This window comes from Conger conger, chromosome 16, assembly GCF_963514075.1.
Source record: "Conger conger chromosome 16, fConCon1.1, whole genome shotgun sequence".
In the NCBI taxonomy this organism is placed as follows: Eukaryota; Metazoa; Chordata; class Actinopteri; order Anguilliformes; family Congridae; genus Conger; species Conger conger.
Genome location: NC_083775.1, coordinates 13253352 through 13269281, shown reverse-complemented (window position 1 = coordinate 13269281; position 15930 = coordinate 13253352). Strand labels below are relative to the sequence as shown.

At 42.4% G+C, this 15930-nt stretch overlaps 1 protein-coding gene across 3 annotated transcripts; it reads right to left on the bottom strand.

The window, feature by feature from the left end:
* Nucleotides 1-1398: 1398 nt before the first annotated feature.
* On the bottom strand, nt 1399-15805 carry LOC133115359 (E3 ubiquitin-protein ligase TRIM21). Of its 3 annotated transcripts, XM_061225231.1 has the most exons (11): nt 13300-13385; nt 8089-8120; nt 6839-7466; nt 6446-6541; nt 6027-6260; nt 5297-5462; nt 4267-4335; nt 4133-4156; nt 3995-4021; nt 3692-3867; nt 1399-2757 (listed from the first exon to the last, which is right to left on the bottom strand). In XM_061225231.1, exons 3-11 carry the CDS (start codon nt 7463-7465, stop codon nt 2395-2397), a joined length of 1782 nt encoding a protein of 593 aa, XP_061081215.1. In that variant the 5' UTR covers nt 7466; nt 8089-8120; nt 13300-13385; the 3' UTR covers nt 1399-2394. The 3 variants fall into 3 exon arrangements, with proteins under 3 accessions (XP_061081215.1, XP_061081213.1, XP_061081214.1); XM_061225229.1 differs by lacking the exons at nt 8089-8120; nt 13300-13385 and adding an exon at nt 15681-15805; XM_061225230.1 differs by lacking the exon at nt 8089-8120 and having other exon boundaries at nt 13300-13408.
* Between the last annotated feature and the right edge of the window lie 125 nt (nt 15806-15930).

Here is a 15930-nt window from a genome sequence, read left to right as displayed (position 1 = left end):
TGGTTTAGGGCATCCAGAATGGTGTTCCTGCAGAGGTGCAGGTGGAGACTTACTGTAGAGAAGGCTGTTTGATGGGAATGCAAACCAGTTGAAACATTGCCAATTAATTTCCTGTAATGCTTTTCTAAAGCATCATTTGAATATGCTCTACATTTATACCCTTTCCAGTCTAACTTGTAGTTGATTTGGGTTTTTTTTTTTTTTTGGGGGGGGGGGGGGGTTTCAATGAACGGTGATTTCATAATACAGGACTATACATTTTAATGGTTATTTGAGCAGAGTTTTAAAATGGCATGTTCAGTGTAGCCAAATGAGAATTCTTAACACATAATTTGATTCTATCCATCCATGTAATTGAATACTTGATACTCATTTATAGAATGAGTCACAAAACGGCACCATAAATGCATACAATTTGAAATGGATTCAGGGAACACTGAACCTTTTTTCTTTTTTGTAGAAAATCTGAGCCTTGGTGAAATTGAGTTCCCTATGTGCTGTGCCCTTCTGCAGTAGGAACATGGCACTAAAGGCAGCAGGAAGGCATGCTGGGGCTGGACTGGAACATGACGTGCAATTGAATAAAGCATCAAAGATCCTACTCTCCCCGCAGGGTTCATTAAGACCAGCTCGGCCGATCCCACATCCAGTCCCCTGTGGCCTTGGGCTTATTTTCATTACCGACGACTCCTGTTTGCCGGCAGCTACAGCATGTGCCGTTAGGTTAGCCACTAGGTTATTTTAAAGTCAAGTGTTTTTTTTTTTTTCTCAGCATTCATGACAAAAGCAGTGTTTTGTTTTTTTTGCAATCACAAAAACAAACTTCCAAATACGAAGACAAATGTTCTCGTAGCTCCTCCATTGCTCACAGCCCAGGAATGTTAGCTGGGTGTGGCACCGTTGTGCATGTTAATCTGGTGTATACTTCGGTTTCTCCTATAGTACAAATCATTCTGTAGAAGAGCGTCTCCTAAATAAACGTCCTCTGACGCAGCTAGGGCGTTCCATCTCCAAGCAGACAGCGCTCGTGGACTTTGTCTCCACTGTCACAGATCTTCGATACCCCTTCTGTAACCATTCCCGTGAATACGTCTGAAGTTGGGTTTCTATTTTCTAGGTTTAAATGTCGGGGTCCAATTGGGGCCAAAGATGCTGCAGTTTATGGAAGCACTACATATCAACCAATACAATGAACAATGATTTGATATGATTGGCAGTGTTGTCACAAACAACATAAATGCAAAAAAATTATAATATCGACGTTATTATGGATAGATGTGAGCATAAATATAGCGTATGTTGGTTGAATATCTTCAGTGGTGAGAAATGAAGTGTCCCACTGTTGAATCTGGTTTTACATGCATTAAGGTTGGCGGAATGAAGTTCACATTTGAAACATTTATTTCCTCCTTAGATAAATTGTTTAATCTTTACACCTGCTTTATATACATTTGAACAAAATATGTGTAAATTATAATGTTTAAATGAGAGTGGGAGTGTGTGTCAGTTATGGGAACTTAAAGTGGACAGTAGTTTTCAGACACTCATCTGGTTTAAATGTTTATTTCTTAATATTTAAAATTGTACATAACCAATTGTGTGCATGTTAAATACCTATAGACAAACGTACAACATTTACAACACTGACAAAGTACAGCTTATACTTCCAATCTTCTCAAATCCACATGAGAAAACAATCTCTCCCACTTCTCTCTGCCTGGAGTTTGAGTTGTCATTAAAGATGAACATTTTTAAACAGAAATTCACCCACACTAGTTAGTAAAAAAAATTAAATAAAATTAAAAGTTTTGTGACATGTGACATGCAGTCTGTTAGATGTTATATGGGTTTACCTAGATGATATATTGTTTTTGGCTTTTGTTTTTACCTCTCAAACCCAAGGTATTCTCCGTTCTGCTTAGGCTAATCAAGTGGAAGGCAAACACAGTGTGTAAACATAAGGCTTTTTAAGTGTAAAGGTGTGTAAACTTCAGGATTTTTAAGTGTAAGTGTAACGGGTGTGTAAAAATAATTATTCTCAAGTGTAAAGGTGTTTATAAGCACAAAATCAGGTACATTCGGGTGCACTGTGTAAAGTTGTAAATGCAAGGGTGTGCAAAATAAGATACTAATTCTGAATGAAAAGCGTGTACGAGAATATAAATAGTGTAAATGTCCATCCCCTTTAGCAATCACACAAGCAGCTTCAATTACCCCTGTCCCAGCATGCACCAGGAATAAACATACTTGCTCCTTCCCCTCAGGCTTTCTCTCTGTCACTATGACAGCTTTCCGTTGCCGTAGATACCGTTATACCCAACCCTTTGATACTTGTTTATGTTCTACTGTGCTGTAATGGCTCTGTCACTTTGGTATGCTCCGAACCTCCCTCTCTCACTCAGGTATGTTATACTGTACGGTCATGAGAATGAGTGGAACCTCTTTGTCGCCAGTACCCAAAAACGGCAGCATCTTCTCCGTGAACTCCTCGGCGTTGAATGTGTGCAACTCAGAGCCCGACTTGGCGTTGTAGAAGGTCACCTGGCCCTCCTCGCAGTCCAGGAACACCCCGACTCGTCTCAGCCTGCTGGAGATCTTGACCTTGGCGAGGGGGGGTGTGGTGAGGGCTCGCAGCTGGGTACCGCCCCACCACAGCCCATAGTAGCCGCTGCTGGGGTTCATGTCGAACAGGCCCTTCCTTTGAGCGGACTCCCGCACCACTCCCACTTTCCAATCCTTATTTTCACCCACGTTTACCTGAGGGCGACAGTCCAAGTACAAATGAAATATAAATTGCCAAACAGCGTAAAAAGGACAGGGCCACTGAGTACCTGTTAGTAGCCCTGTAGCAGTGGCATTGAATGACTGATCCCTGGTTATCGCTAGACCTGGGTCAAATACCTAATTATTTTGGATTCAAATACTTTTCCGTGCTCAACTCATCATAAGTGGGGCAATTGAGCCAACCAAGAGGACCAAAAGGCAGGATTTGCACTTTTTAAGAGAATTTCATCGGTTCTGATACAAAGTGGAGGAAAGTATTTGAATCCAAAATGGTTACATATTTGACCCAGGTCTGGTTATCGCACTAGCCAAAACAGTGGGACACAGTGGGTCTCCATCTGCCCAGGTTTTGATTGGCCAGGTTTCCTTAGGTTAACAGTCCCTGTCTGTGATACACAAGTCTTGTACCCAATCAGTGTTAAACAAGCCCTTAGCTCTCTTGTACTACGGAGGCCTGTAGGGTGGAAAACCAGACAGAACGGGTGACACACCAGTGACCCAGAGGTGCAAATACTGATTCCAACGGTGCATCCCAAAACTCAACAAAAAGTATCCTTTGGGAGGAAGAGGAAAGGAGGATATTTTCTTTTCAAGTATTGGGACACACCAAATATAAATTGAGGGGATGGCAGTTGTGTAGGTCAGTTTTGTAGTTGCATTTTAATTAATATCCGGGGCTAATAGCAGAGGGAAAGGGACAGCGGTGTCTGAGTTGGCACCCCCTTCCTTGAGACGGTAAATGGTTGGCAGTTATATGGCAGGTTGCCTTTATCCAAAGCGCTGTACAATTGATGCTTCTCATCCACATCCATTCATACGCACACTCGCACACCGACGGCGACTGGGATCGAACCGGCAAACCCTCCGACGACCAGGCAACTGCTCCTGAGCCAATGTCGCTCTTTACCTCCCAGTAGTGCTTTCCGGTGGAGAACCCCTCCTTGGCCAGCACGCAGGACCACACGTCGTACCGCTGAGTGCTGTTCCTGTAGAACTGGAGCTTCTCTCCCCTCTTCACCTGCTTCCGGTCGTCCGAGAGGATCAGGAAGGGGTAGGCCGTAACCGGGTTCAGCGTGACGTCATCTGGAAGCAGAGAGAACCTTCTGGATTACAAGCGAACGGGAGCGAGTTCGGCTCACTGAGTACCAATTTTTTCCCCCCCGACAGTGAATGTCGGGTTGCCCATTTGGTGGGGGGGGGGGAAACTCACCCGAAAAGCAACGGACCTTCTTTATTCCTGAAAGATAAATATTTCTATTTTAAATTTTCATTTCACATTGTTCATAGGTTTTTCAGCACACGATGCATTAGGTAAAGGATGTGGATGGTAAAGGGCTTTTCAACATACCTGATCCTTTCATTATTCTCAGATCTGTAAGCAAACAGAAAAACGGTAAAGGACACTTTTATAATGATGATGATGATGATGACGATGATGGTGATGATGATGATGATGATGATGATGATGATGATGGGCCTTACCTCTGATTGACCATTCCCTCCTCCTCATTCCCTGAAGACTTTGCATGCTCTCACTCTCCGGCAGAGATACTAAAAGCAGAGGATTATATCTAAGGATTTTATGCATTCGTAAAAGATCCACACTCAACATCTTTAGAGCTGATGAGGCTAAAGACTCAAATGCTTCAACATATATGTATTAAACAAACAAACAACATGAAAACTTTAGGAGATGTAAAGAAGTGTCTAGCCTATGGCTTATGTGTTTTTCAGTACAAAAAGAAGGTTTCAGTACAAAAAGAAAAATCACCCACTTAATGTATTCATGGGTCATGGATAGCCTAATACGAAAACCATACTGTTACAGTAATGTAAACTCACCATGTTCCCAATACCAAGTCAGCTCACCATGTTCTGAACAATGCAAGTTTTACATTGAATAACTAAATAAATACCTCCAGATCAGCTTTGGTTTTTGCATTTGCGCAAATTTCTTCCGTTTTCATGAAAACTTGGTACGAGTCACATACGCAATCCATTTCAGCATAAAGTGACATTGTGGTGGGGAAGGTGTTGCTAACGAGAGACGAACCGGGCAGTCTTAAACGGCAGTGTTTGGACCATCGTGAGCGTACAGTCTTCCGAACACATGGACAGTATGTAGTTCTCGACAATTATTGGTCCAATTCACATCAATCAAAGTGTTTTAGTGTATATCAGGGGTGTCAAACTGAATTCCCAGGGCGGTGCAGTGTCTGCACATTCAGTGTCCTTTCAATCAGCTGCCAATTAAGGCCTTGAGAACAAGTGGATACTTCAACCAATCAATGACTTGAATGAACCACGGGTGCCCAGAACACCCCAAAAACCAGCAGTCTGCGGCCCTCCAGGACTGAAGTTTGACACCTGAGGTGTATACGATAGTCAATAAGCAACTGTAATCATAAACCACAGAAAAACTACCATAGGAAAGCTAGTATTCGTGATGTTTATTTCACTACCATAGAAAGGCAAGTTTATTTTATTACGTTTATTTCTGACGAAGGCTTACCGGTTCGGTGTGAGCGCACCTCTCCCATGCGGATGTCCTCCAGCCTGTCCTTTAGTTCCCCAAGCGCTTTCTTTGCCTCCCCAAGAGGGAGGTGCAGCTCCAGGTGGTCCGTCTCCTGATAGTCCTCCTCCTCATTGTTACACAGTGCACCGGCTGCCTCAAAACTCTGAAGAAGAGAGAGGCTAGGCTTCAAATATTACCGCAGATTAACCAGATAATGTGCAATATGTGCATTTGAAGAATAAGGTGCAACATGTGCATGATTTGACAAATTATATTCGTGTATTTCTGTGCTATGTATAGGGCTGTATGGATGATGAATTTATATGAACATGTAGTTTTATTTTTTTTATTCTTACTTGGTAAGTTTGTTAAGTGTTCATTTGGGCAGTGGAGGTGCAACAAATTACAAAAAGTACAATCTTCTTATCTTACTGTTAGTCACATAATAAAGCGTCCATTGACACAGAAACAATTCCGATTAAGGTGTCCACCAATCACCATCAGCATTGTTTTATCGGTTGTTGCAGATATGCTCCCTGATCGGTTGAGCTCCCCTTATATCTGTACATGACGTCATGACCCCTCTCCTCTCCGTTTCCCACCTGTAAGATGATGTCATGACTGTCTTATCCCTATTTTATTTTCCGGGCCTGAACCACCAGATGGCGCTGAAGCACGTGCAGAGCTGGGCCCCCTGCCCACTGGAAGCGAGGGGAGTGAGGCTTGCCTTCAGGAAGCTGATGTGATCCTCGGAGTTCGCCTGCACCTCCAGGCTGGCCCTCTGCTCCTGCAGCTGCGCCAGGTCATCCTCCAGCTGGGACACCAACTCCTGCCCCTGCGCCTCCACGACCGCCTGCTTCTCCTCAATCCCCCCCACCAGCTCCCCCCTGATCCTCTCCACCGACCGCATCATCTCCGCCAGGATCTGCTCCACCTCGGACACCTCGCCCTTCCCAAATCTCTGTGGGCAGGAGAGGAACCGACCCATCACACCATCATCACTGAGCTGCGTTCTCCCTGATAGTATCAATGATTTCTGCTGTTTGACACTAATGGTGTGTTCCACTATTATTAGACAGTATAAAGAAGTCATATGTATAGTAAACATTTCACAATGTTGGGGAAATCATTGTTCAAAGGACTCACCCTGAGTGACTCCAATTTGCGATTGATTTCAGTCAGTCGTATCGTCTTCTCCTTGATCCTGCTTTGTATCTCTGATTCAGTTTTTCCAAGAAGTTTCTTTGAAAGCGCACACACACACACACACACACACACACAATCTTCACACATGATGTCAAATGCTACAACTGCAGACATTCAATTGTGAAGTATTCAAAAAAGTAAATATAAACCGGTTGCTGTTATTTTAATATGGACAAATAAGCAGTTAACATTCAGTTTACTTGGACAGTTTGTGCTCGTGTTGCCGTTTCTCAGCATGAAGAGGTCATGCTTTAAATCTCTCAGCAAGCACATTTCCCCTGATGGGCCAGTAGAGTTTGCCTTGAGCGTTACTGAAATGACGCTGCGTGGTACCTGCTTGGTGGCCCTCTCCGTCTGCACGGACACGGTCCGGTGGCTGTGGTGCTCCTCCAGCACACAGATGGCACAGATGCACATCTGGTCGGTGCGACAGTAAACCTCCAGCAGCCGGTGGTGCGTGTGGCAGGTGCGGCCCTGCAGCGCCTCGTGGGGCTCCAGCAGCTGGTGGTGGGCGTAGCAGGGCACCTGGAGGTGGGGCTGGATGTGGCTCTCGCAGTACGAGGCCGTGCAGGTGAGGCACGACTTCACGGCCAGGGCCTTCCTCCCCGTGCAGACGTCGCAGGTGATATCCCAGGGCGTCGCCGGCATTCCCGATCCGGCACCATCTCCGTTCATCCGCTCCGGGCCCGGGGCGGGAGGCAGGTCCCCGTAGCGCGACTCCTTGAACTTCTCGGTGATGAGGGCGAAGACGCGGTTGATGTTGAGCTCGGGCCGCGTGGCGAACTGCCGCTTGCAGAGCGGGCAGCTGCAGCTGGCGCTGGTGGCCCAGTAGCTCCCGATGCAGCTCTGGCAGAAGTTGTGGCCGCAGGGCGTGGAGACGGGGTCGTTGAACAGGTCCAGGCATATGGAGCAGGTGAGCTCCTGCTCGGAGAACATCATCGCCGCACTCGATTCCGCCATTCTACGGGACAAATAGAACGTTGGCGACAGAGGGGACTATTGTCATTGGCTGCCTAATTAACCAATGGGTGCTGCTTCCTATTACTAATTAACCAATGAGTGTTGCTTAGTGTTGAGTTTTTACCGCATGTTTGAAGACTTTTCAGGCTAACCTTACACAGACCTCCTAATAACTTTCTTCTTCTTCTTCTTCTTTTTTTAAACCCACCCTCACCATGTAATCAGTTTATCCAGAAGATTGTGTGGATATTACTGACATTGACATGACAAGATACTTTTTTGCATGGGCTATGCATAGTTGCAGGTTTGTAAAATTCATAGACCAACAGGAAATCAATCACTTGCTGTAAATTTAACACATTTTTAAAGCCTTGAATATTTCACATTCAAAATCAAACCCTTTCAAGGACCTGTGGGAGCACTGATTGCTGCTGTAATCCCAGGCAAAAAAACTACTGCATTTTAAGTCAACTTGAGAGCTGAAGCAGGAAAATACATGCAAGTGTGCCACAGTTCTTACTGAAGGTTAGTTCACATTCAGTTGTGTTTCAATAAAGTCGGCCTCATATACAATCACGTTAATGAATTTATTGGATGTGGAAATGCGCATGTGCATCCATTACCTATCCTCCAAGATTCTTGTTCCTGATTGATGCTATAAAAACAGTTGAGAAATAAATGTTATATATAGAACAAAGATAAGGTGAAGTTATAACTATGATTCATCAAGATTTCTACTCTCTGAGTGAGGCACAGATCTGAATAGAATAATGGAGTTTCGTGCTGCTGGACCAGCTGAAGCCACCCATGCTAATAAGAGGCCCGTTCAGCTCTGGAGAGTCGATGTTCAGTTCAGGAGAGTCAATGTTCAGCTCTGGAGAGTCAATGTTCAGCTCTGGAGAGTCAACGTTCAGCTCTGGAGAGTCAACGTTCAGCTCTGGAGAGTCAACGTTCAGCTCTGGAGAGTCAACGTTCAGCTCTAGAGAGTCAATGTTTTACAAGGGGTGCAGCAGCTTCCAGAAAACCAGAGGATTCTGCTTTGCTTGATAAATGCCATTAAATTTGCAATAATGCACAATCAGGCAAAATAGTTCAGTTAGCTAGCTAGTCGCCAATCAAATTACCAATAATAATAAATTACTATTTGGTAACATCATAGCAAAGTTGTTATGCATATCTGCTGTTCATACACATCAGATTTTTCCAGGGGAACAGAAGTTTAAAATGTAAAAGGCTAAATCATTTGAGTGTGTATCCAGTAGATTTGGAACATCCATGACTTCCATACCCACCCCCCTCCCCCCACCGCCAAAGTATTCCCATTTTTCCAAAGGGAAAATTGGACAGAGGCCATATATCTGACCCTACCTGGCATTCACACATTAAAAAACAATTTCAGCCATTGCCACTGGAGCAATGTTACATGGGAAAGAAACTCTGATGTTTTCACAGTAAGATTCTGTGCCAGGAAAAATAAAAACTTCCACTAAACAATGAATCAAAACGTATCTGCCCCTCCCAAGCATGCCTTGTGCCCTAGTTTTCCAGAATGCTAGAAGTCCTGCCCCCAAAAAAAATCTTTCTGGTCCGACGGCATTCCTTGACAGTCTGTTTATCTTATACGAGTGTCATTCTGCATCATTGTTACGAAACCCTAATCCCTGTGGCTTCTCACATGTCTTTGTGTAAGAGTGTGACACCAGACTCAATTCATTAACAGTTCCCATATGAAATGTTTCGTGTTGAGCCACGTGTGCTTTTGCAGACATCAATCCACCCGCCACCATTTCCTTTTCATTGTGTAATATAATGAAAAGACTGAGGGATAATTGGCATCTATGGTTGAGAATCCCAGACTACTCTACATTATAAAAAAAACATACCCTCATTGAGCACTTTATTAGGTACTTATTAGACTTCTTTTTTTAGACTTATTGGTCTTCTGCTACTGTGGCCTATCCACTTTGACGCGTTTTTGCTTTACTGTCACCGTCCTGTCAGCTTTGACCAGTCTGGCCACTCTCTTCTGAAAAGGCACTTCTGCCCACAGAGCACCCCAGGAGATCAGCAGTTTCTGAGATATTCCAACCACCCTGTCTGGCACCAACAATCATTCCACAGTCAAACTCACAGTTGGATCACGTCACATTCTGACATTCGGTCTGAAAAACAGCTGAACCTCTTGACCATGTCTGCACGCTTTCATGCATTTAGTTGCTGCCACATGACTGGTTTATTACGGAGTGTACATTCGCCCGTTTATTATAATTCTTCTCTCTTTCTAACAAATAAAGAAAAGCATGTTTCAAGATTACTCGTCATGTCTTCAATGTCTCCCCACGCCTGCTGTGAACACAGCTGGAAATAGCAACAGTTATGTTTTCAGGTACAGTGACACAGCCCGCCTACACTGTACAGGAATATTAATTGTAATTAAATGGCATGCGCGTTTAGCTTTAGTTTCACATTTTAAAGTGTTGCAGATTTCCACTCTGTGTGCATCGTTGTAGACCTCTCCCTTTCTCAAATTGGGTCAAATACGTAATTGTTTTCAATTCAACTACTCAATTCCATGCTCGATTGAGCTTGCCTGATGCAATTGAGCCAACCAAGAGGACCAGAAGGTGGGGTCTGCAGTATTTCATAGCTCCCAATACACCATACGCACTCAGTAAATGTAAAGAATCACATAGTTCTCAGGTCTGACCCCCTCAAACTCAACCAGTAATATATATTTTTCCTGAAGTATGAAATGGGCTACAAATGACAACCTACAGCACACAAGGAGATGGGCAGGGCTTACCTGACCTCTTGCTACTGGCTGAGACATAAGCAGTGCTAATTGGGGCTTGTCAATGTCTGTTATCATTATCCTGACAGTGACGGACATCACCCCCATCTCAACACAAAGGCTTTACCTTCATTTCCTCTGTCATTTTCTTCTCACAAATATGTTTTGGTGGGCCACTTTCATATTGAGTTAAATAGTAATATAGTTCTTCTCCATGGACAAACAAAATCCATGTCATATTGGACCAATTTCACAGATACAGATTAATCTTAGTCCTGGACTAAATTGAGTTTTGCATGTATTAAAAATGTAATACAGTCTATGGCCTAGGCCAGGGGTCGGCAACCCTGGTCCTGGAGAGCCGCAGGGTGTGCTAGCTTTCGTCTCCACCTTAAAATAAACAACCGATTCAGACCCAAGAAACCAGGTGAGGTGAGTTAACTGTGTAATCAACGGCTTTCATTGATCAATTAATGCCAAGTAACAACGAAAGCCAGCACACCCTGCGGCTCTCCAGGACCATGGTTGCCGACCCCTGGCCTAGGCTTAATCTGGGTCTGCGAAACTGGCCCACTGTGAAATATTTACTGATTTAAATAGTTACTAATTTAATAATGACTTAATGCAGTCAATTCATGACAGTTTCACAAAGGGTTTTGTTTGATGTCATGATAATCCAGAGCGGGGAAGGGGGTAATTCGGTATTTTCAGTATTTTTCAGGTTTATTAAATGAATCCTTACTTACATGAATTTTGCTGAATCACCTAGTTTTAACATTAGTGGCTTCACTGCTGTGCTTATGTGCAGTGTCCAAATTGTTTAGACTATTCCTGATAACTTAAGGAACTGAGATAAACAACAGCCAGTTTTCAAGTCTGTCTTTCAACATGCTTGTGTTATCTGAAATTGAACAGCACATTGGGAGCATGCGTTTTAATGAGCCAGGTTTTGACATTGGCTGCTACGCTGTATCGCTACTGAAACTTTCAAAATACTACAAAATGCGAAAGATGCATGGAATGTACAAGGAAATATACATAAGCAAGGCCAGCAATGATCAACGTATCCGATCTCAGTTATGTTCACGTTGCCATTGACGAATCCGATACTGAATGCACAAGCGTGCTTACATACTTCACAATTTCATTTGATCCCAAGATTATTTGATGCCCTACTTGTGAAAAACAAACATGTCATAGTATGTGGAACCATTCTGAAGAGCCTTACATGCTGGAAAACCATCTTTACATAGGCCCACTAAGAATACTGTGACAACTGCACCAGAATGACTTTAACAGAAGGACAGAATGGTCAACCATCATGGTGAAATTCCATTGCACAAAAAAAAAACTGGATTTCAGTTTGTATTATTGATTTTAGGATTCCAGTCACTTGACATTTTACTTTTTTTGACAGCCACTGTGTTAAATGTTAATCTTTTTTAACCACTCCCATTTCTTGTGCAACCGCTGTGCCAGCCACACAAGGAGCCAAGCACCAGCAGGCGCACAATGCTGCCTTTGGGCCACAAATCCCGAGTTTGAATCCGACTGTGGCACAGTTTCATTTCCTGCTTTCCAATGTGCCCCAAATCCATTAACTTCTTGCAATTATCCTTATTGTTTTTCTAGGCATGTCAGTTCTCATCACTGGGGGCACACTTGCAGCTGAGCTTTATGATAAGAAGAGGATCTTTGAAATCTCAGAAAGTAAAGCTTTTACATCCTTATACAACTGAGTCCAACTGATCATGCCATACAAGTACAAAAATATGACAGGATTACCTTGCCATTTAATCTAGTCTCCCCATTAACACTGATATGGTGAGTGTATTTTTCATTTTGATTCAAGATAGTAATGCCAGATGACTAGATAAACACCTAAAACATAATTTTAACCAAAACAGTGGCTATAACAAGAAATAGCTTTTGGGGAGGACAGTGTTTAGCTAAACTTTTTAGCTGAACAGGCAGGAGCCTGGCAAGCAATTATTTCCCCTCTGAGAGAAAAGCAGAAATATAGGTAACAGGTTTACATTGTCATGGGTGTGCATACTGCAGATTTTCAGCCAATGTCAATGACAGGACATTGTTGTGATATTTCAGACCAACTTTCCAGCCCCATCATGCATATTATGCGCATTCTAATAACATTCATTGAAAGCTTAACGTACATGTATCAAAAATTTGTAAAAGCTTGATGGATTTATATATTTTTGCCTTTCTCCATTAATTTATTTCTCTTTTAAACATCATTTCATGAATTAACATAATAGGATTGCAAATTATGCTAACAGTTATAGTTCTCGCCAATATGCAAGCCATTCCCAGAATTAAATGTCAGTCATTAGGTCCATTTTTGGGAGAAAGAAAATGAGGCCAATCATTTGTAACCTTCTGAACAGAAATGAGTCAAATGAGCTGTCCTCTCGTGTTGGTTTGCTTTCCCCCATTTCGCATTTTCATGAAATTAAAATACATTAGGCAAATTTGAACAGATTTTATACGTTTTAATTTCAGAAAGGATACCTGTTTTCACTGTTGAAACCTGTGCACTGATTGAAATTGACTTCAGTAACTGCATCTCATAAAAGTGAACCAAGAGTTTCTTTGAATTTGGAACAGACACTACAGCATGTTTAAAGTTTCCTTTATGCCCGGTTTCTCCCAAAATCAAAGTTTTAAAAAGAAAACTGCACTGCATCTTATAATAATCTATATTTTACCGCAACTACGTTACTTGACATATATGCTATGAACAAACAGAAAGTATTGCAAAGATTCCGATTGATAGATCCTGATAATCCACATCATGAATAAACCACATTGGTCCATAATTGTGGGTCTAATTCTTACTTTCTTTGCTGTGAATCTGCAAGGCAATTATTCACTGAGAAGAAACTGCACTGGCTACAAACATCATTAAGACAATTCTGATGGGGAAAATGCAAACACACACATTGTTAAATATATTATTCCTGCCACTTTGCATGAGCCTGAAACAAGAAACCAAAGAGACAGTTTTTTTTTTATATAAGCCTACCTTATTTTCTATTGCGTTTGGGTCTTGGGGTGAATGTGCTCCTATGCCGAAGAGAGCATTATGAAATTGTTGAAGCTCTGAAATGTTCTCCTGGTTTGTGTTGACCAGGTGTGAGAAGGTAATTCCAGTTGTACAGGTATGTGCAAGAGTATTTATGGGTGGGACTGAAGGAAGACTGGCAACAGTAGGTTAAAAAGTTGAAGAGTGAGTCTGGTGACTTAATGACATTGCAAAAATAGAAACGCAGAGAGAACAAACCACTGCACATTGGAAAAAAACAAATGTTGTCCAAAAAAATTCTGATTTATAACAGTAGGACAATAAAATCAAAACAAAAAGATACAAATCAAGAATACTTGATTCTTTGCCATCCAGAAGAAGCCCAAAGCAATCCTAACCAATCGGAATCAGCTCAAAAATCTACTTAATTTGAAACTGAAACTGTCATTAATCTGCCCCTCAATTTCCAAATTACAATATAACATTAAAAATATACACCACTGGCCAAATGGCGGTGTGCTTACCGCTGTTCTTCTAAATGGTGGTGGACATAACGTAGATAATACGGTTGGACGTTACAGAAGAAACAGTCTCACGGACATGATACGAACAATGCCAAACTGTGACACAGCTGTAGCAGAGCTATGTGTAAGCACTGTCGAGCAGCACAGTGCTGAGGGCCCCTGTGAAGGTAATCAACCTCAACTGCTTCAGTAATTGCCCAGCATTATGAATATGCAGTTGTATGAATTCATTTGAAAAGTTGATTAATTAAATTCAGCCTTGCCGTCTTAGAGCTTCTGCTAAATGTGACAAACGAAAGCACCAGCAAATGCTACAGTCACTACCCTACCTATTTGTGCTCAAACCGCAAAACAAACATCTTGAAGTTGTCAAACAGTTATTACTCGTTTGACTACCTAGCAATAGTGGCAGGGAGGACAATGGATGAATGTGTGCATCTCATTAGAACTGTTACTGTATTTGCATGTGCGAGCCAGGTCTACGTACATATGGGCACACCCCATACCAACGCAACAACAAGATCACTTTTCAGAGTTTCACTACGCTGAAGCATAAAAACGTACAAACAGGCCAGACACGGAGTCAGATCAATGAACATCCTCCTTGTCAGGAAAATGGCTGATGCACAAAAAATGGCAGAGGCCTGCAAAAAGAGCAGTTTAACAAGGCTGTGCAGTAAGAGAAGTATATCCTACGATTGGTAGATCAACCATTAGGTCTGTCATCAGGAGTACAGCAATGCCGACTTTGGATTCCGGTGGACATTTTCCGTCAATCAGTCACTGCACCTCCAAAAGAAAGGCAACTTGGGCAGGGGGAGCACACAGATCACTGGTCTAATAAAAATGCATGAACAATACCCTGTGACAACAGAAACATACCCAACCACTGCAATGCTAAAATGGGAAGTATAGTTTCAGTGGGCCAGGGCCACATCATTTCAGCGAATGAAATGAAAGCTCAGGAGACAAAGATGACAAAACACAATTGACATGAGAAGAGCCTTCAGAAAGGAAAACCAGCTTGGGAAGTTTATTCTGCATTCCCACTCTGAAATGACAAAGGGGGGCGAACCGCAAAAGTAATTTGAATGTTGAAGCTTTACTTCCACTCCGCTGCTTGCATTGTAAACGAACCAAACGGAGAGCTGAAATTCTCGAGAAAGTCTTCAGAATTTGGCCTAGGGGGAGTCTTACTGGATAACCACAAAGAACTCAGGTCACCTGCCCGTGGCGTACACTATGCATCAAGGTCACCGATGCCTCAAAAGCGTTGCGTAATTGCAAGGGCTTTTAGCCAGGCATGAGGATGTGAAAATATTTCGAGACATTGTTACTGTATGACAATTTTTTTAAGCGGATAAAGTGCACGGCTGCAATCAAAATTTTACGCACAAAAAAAGGTTTCAGACTAGTTTTGAGGGCGAACCATTCCTAATGTGAATGTTTGTTTCAAAACTTATGACAGAATATGTGGAATCATACACGCAATTGCTCTGCCAACAATTACATAGGCCCGTAATTTCAGATATAATGCCATTTTTGTCAGCTATGCTTTCAAAATAACGCATTACCAACATTAAATAACAGATGAGATTTTGTATTTCTTAAACGAATTAAAGCGCCTGTCCTGTACAAATTTATATCCTTATGTTAACTCTTTCCACATGGCCACACAACCGCGGACCGTGCGAACCTCTCAAAACCATGTCTACAATCCTGGAGAAAAGAGAACTTGGAATGGATCAACTTGCAAAGTTTACACAGTATTTATTTCTCGAGCCTACTTCTTGTGCTCATGTGGACAACCTTGAGTAATGTGGATTTAACAAACAATTCAAAGATGCATATTGTTACCTGGAGTTACGGTACATCATTTCAAATACTCCGACTCTTTGGAATTACGTGAAAGTAGCCGAGTGAGTGCCCATTTCCCATGCTGCATCTGTGTCTTTGAAATCGCGTGGCAAGGAGCATTTATTTCCACCATACACATCCAAAAACATTCAAAATATTTCAGATTATTTATGTGCATTAATAGTGCACGTGCTGGGTTAACGGACGAGGGATTATGATGCATTAGGACAAGGCTGAAATATGCAATATT

Excerpts from the sequence above, each read along its gene's own strand:
- LOC133115359 (XM_061225229.1), bottom strand. The coding sequence starts at position 15,700 with ATGATGTACCGTAACTCCAG. Across the intron at positions 7,467-15,680 it reads ATGATGTACCGTAACTCCAG|AATGGCGGAATCGAGTGCGG; the intron begins GTAACAATATGC and ends TTTGTCCCGTAG. Across the intron at positions 3,868-3,994 it reads GAAGGTCCGTTGCTTTTCGG|ATGACGTCACGCTGAACCCG; the intron begins GTGAGTTTCCCC and ends CTCTGCTTCCAG.